This window comes from Marmota marmota, unplaced genomic scaffold (assembly GCF_001458135.2).
Source record: "Marmota marmota marmota unplaced genomic scaffold, marMar, whole genome shotgun sequence".
NCBI classification, from domain to species: Eukaryota; Metazoa; Chordata; class Mammalia; order Rodentia; family Sciuridae; genus Marmota; species Marmota marmota.
In genome coordinates, this window is record NW_025999900.1 from 37160063 (window position 1) to 37162750 (window position 2688).

The 2688-nt window shown below is 34.4% G+C and overlaps 1 gene segment (V, D, J or C); it reads right to left on the minus strand.

Moving 5' to 3' along the window:
• Positions 1-1424: 1424 nt before the first annotated feature.
• LOC125615395 lies at positions 1425-2086 on the minus strand. The segment is given in 2 exon segments: positions 1425-1768; positions 1937-2086. Coding segments are annotated over 2 exon segments (396 nt in total).
• Positions 2087-2688: the final 602 nt, after the last annotated feature.

The window sequence follows — 2688 nt, forward strand, 5'->3', positions numbered from 1 at the left end:
CCCACTTGAATCAAAGTGTCAAATATGATATGCCAAGAAATTTGTAATGTTTTGAACAACCCACAATAAAAATTAAAAAAAAAAAAATGCTCCTACCTTTGACCAGAAGTCAGAGAATTAGGGAATCTCTTATTTATACAGGTTCTTTACTTGTATTGATTTATCAGCATCACTAGAAGATATAATTTAACAAAAAAACTTGTGATAATAACATTTGCTTCAGTCTGGACATGAAGACAGAGAACTTTGTAGTGACCCATCTGTGAATCATTAACCAAATTCCTTCTGTAACCTACTAGTAAGACTTGAATAAAGCAGTGGGAAAATACAAAGACTTTTTTCACATACACTAGAAATAAAAGTAAAGGAAAATAAATTTAAATGTTGAGGAGTAAATATAACTATCTTTATTTTTCTATTTTTTTATTAGTTACACATGACAGTAAAATGATCTTGACATTTCATACATTTGAATCAAATGGGGTATAATTTCTTATTTTTCTGATTATACAGGTTGAATATAAATATCTTTATAAAATGGAGTTTTATCAAGAAAGAAAGGCATAGATAAATGGAAATAAATAGAATTCTTTAAAACAAATTGTTTTCTATATAATTGGAGTTTAAAATACAATGTTTCCAGATGAAAATAGATAGTAAAGTGATTACATAGTGAAGCAAATTATATATCTATTCTCTTCCATAGTAAATTTTTGTATTTGACAAAAAACAGCTAAAGTCTATTTATTAGACAGAAATCCCAAATACAGTATAATTAGCTATACACCATATACTATATAATAGATCTCTAGACTTCTTTGCCATAGGACATATGTACTTCTTTGTATTCTTTGACTAAATATTAGAAAGATTATCTGGGTATGAAATTATCAATTTCACATTTTTTATATCATACATATTTTCTATGTTTGGTGTGTAATGTTTTCTAATCTGAAAAAAAAATAACTAATACAACATCTAAAAAGTCAAGAGCCCACCAATAACAGGGATTATTATATTGATCCCAAGGGGTTATTTATATGAGAAGAATCTAAACAGCAGGTGTAAACTCATCTTCCAAGTCTAGAGTTCAAACAAAACAGTTCTAATTCCCCTTAAGAATCCATTAAGCACAGCTTTAGGATGGATTTGGATATTCCTTCCCCCATGCCTTCTCTATGCATGTTCTTATCTATCTGTCCAATTTTTATTGTTTATGTATATCAAAACATCATGCTGTTCACTTTAGATATACACAAAAGAGTTGGAAGATTTCGTTAAGAAACATTAAGCAAAATTATTAAGCAACTGAATCATAATGAACTCCACCTGTTTACTATATATATTTAATGTTAATATGCTAGTTTTCATTTGCATTGAGACAAATGCTATGGGAAGACTGTGACAAAGGAAGCAGGTGGGGCTCAGCCCAGTGGTAGGTTTGAGTAGAGGCTGCAGGTGTCTGGGAAGCATTGTGCACTGGCTGCACAGAAGTAGACAGCTGAGTCTCCAGGCTGGGTGGCTGTGATATTCAGGGAGAAGTGTTTGGCTTTCTTATCCAACACAACAATGAATCTTTGGATTTGATTTATCTCCTTATTTGAACGAATGTCTATAATACGTCGGGGACCTTTTCCAGCCTCTTGCTTATACCAAGGAAAGTAGTCCAAAGCACTGTCTGAATAAGTACAGTTGATAACAGCGCTGTCTCCCTCCTGGACACTCAGGGTAGAAGGACGCTGCTCTACCTTCTCTCCTTGGCTGAACCCTATTCAGAAAGAAAATGAAAAAAAAAATAGATTTGGTTGGCATGTGATTACTCTTCAGAGTTTTCCTTTTCTTCAGTGACTAGTGAATACCCTCATAAAGCCATTCTTCCCGGATGTCTAAAGAACCCCTGCTAATATCCTCTATTTCCCCCAAATCCTCAACTCACAGTCCAGCTGCAGCCACAAGAACATGAATAAAGCAGGATTAGATGTCTTCATTGTTCTTCTCAATTAAGAGCAATCCAGACTTGCAGTCTACTAAGGAGAGCTGCTTTTGTTATCAGGATGTTCCTTTTTCACACTAACAATTATAGCAGCTTCTCTTGATTTTCTACCCGGCCTTTAAGAAAAAGCCTGTTCTTTCAGAATCCACTGCAAGGAAACCTCCACCAATTCTGCACCAGATGGAGAAGACTGCCACCTTGTAGTCACATCCCTAAATACTGAACTCTGACTAAATGGTCTTTTAGCCTATCACGAATGAAGAAAGACATATAGAAATAGAAATGAGTCAAAATGGGTCTTGGTTCAAAGATTAGGTTTACAGCAAGTATGCAGAGATAAAAGTTGATGTTAGTAAACACTATTGAGTCATTGTTAATAAACTGGAAAGTAGTAAATGCTGTTAGTGTTGGTACAACTATGGGCTGACTTGACAGATTTGAAATCAAGGAAGTGCCATGATTTACTCTCATAAACAAAGAAGCACTTAATACTTGCCCTTTCAGTCAGATCTACCTTCAAGATTTGTCCATGTTGGAGAAAAACTCTTTATTAAAGTTACTCATAAGCCCAAGATAAGACAGAGAGGACAAGTGAATATTTGAAATGCACATTATCTCAGACTCTGCTCCTCCAAGCCTGGTCCTGCCTTTAACTTACCATTCCTAGAGAATGGGCAGTACCAAAGTCACACTGT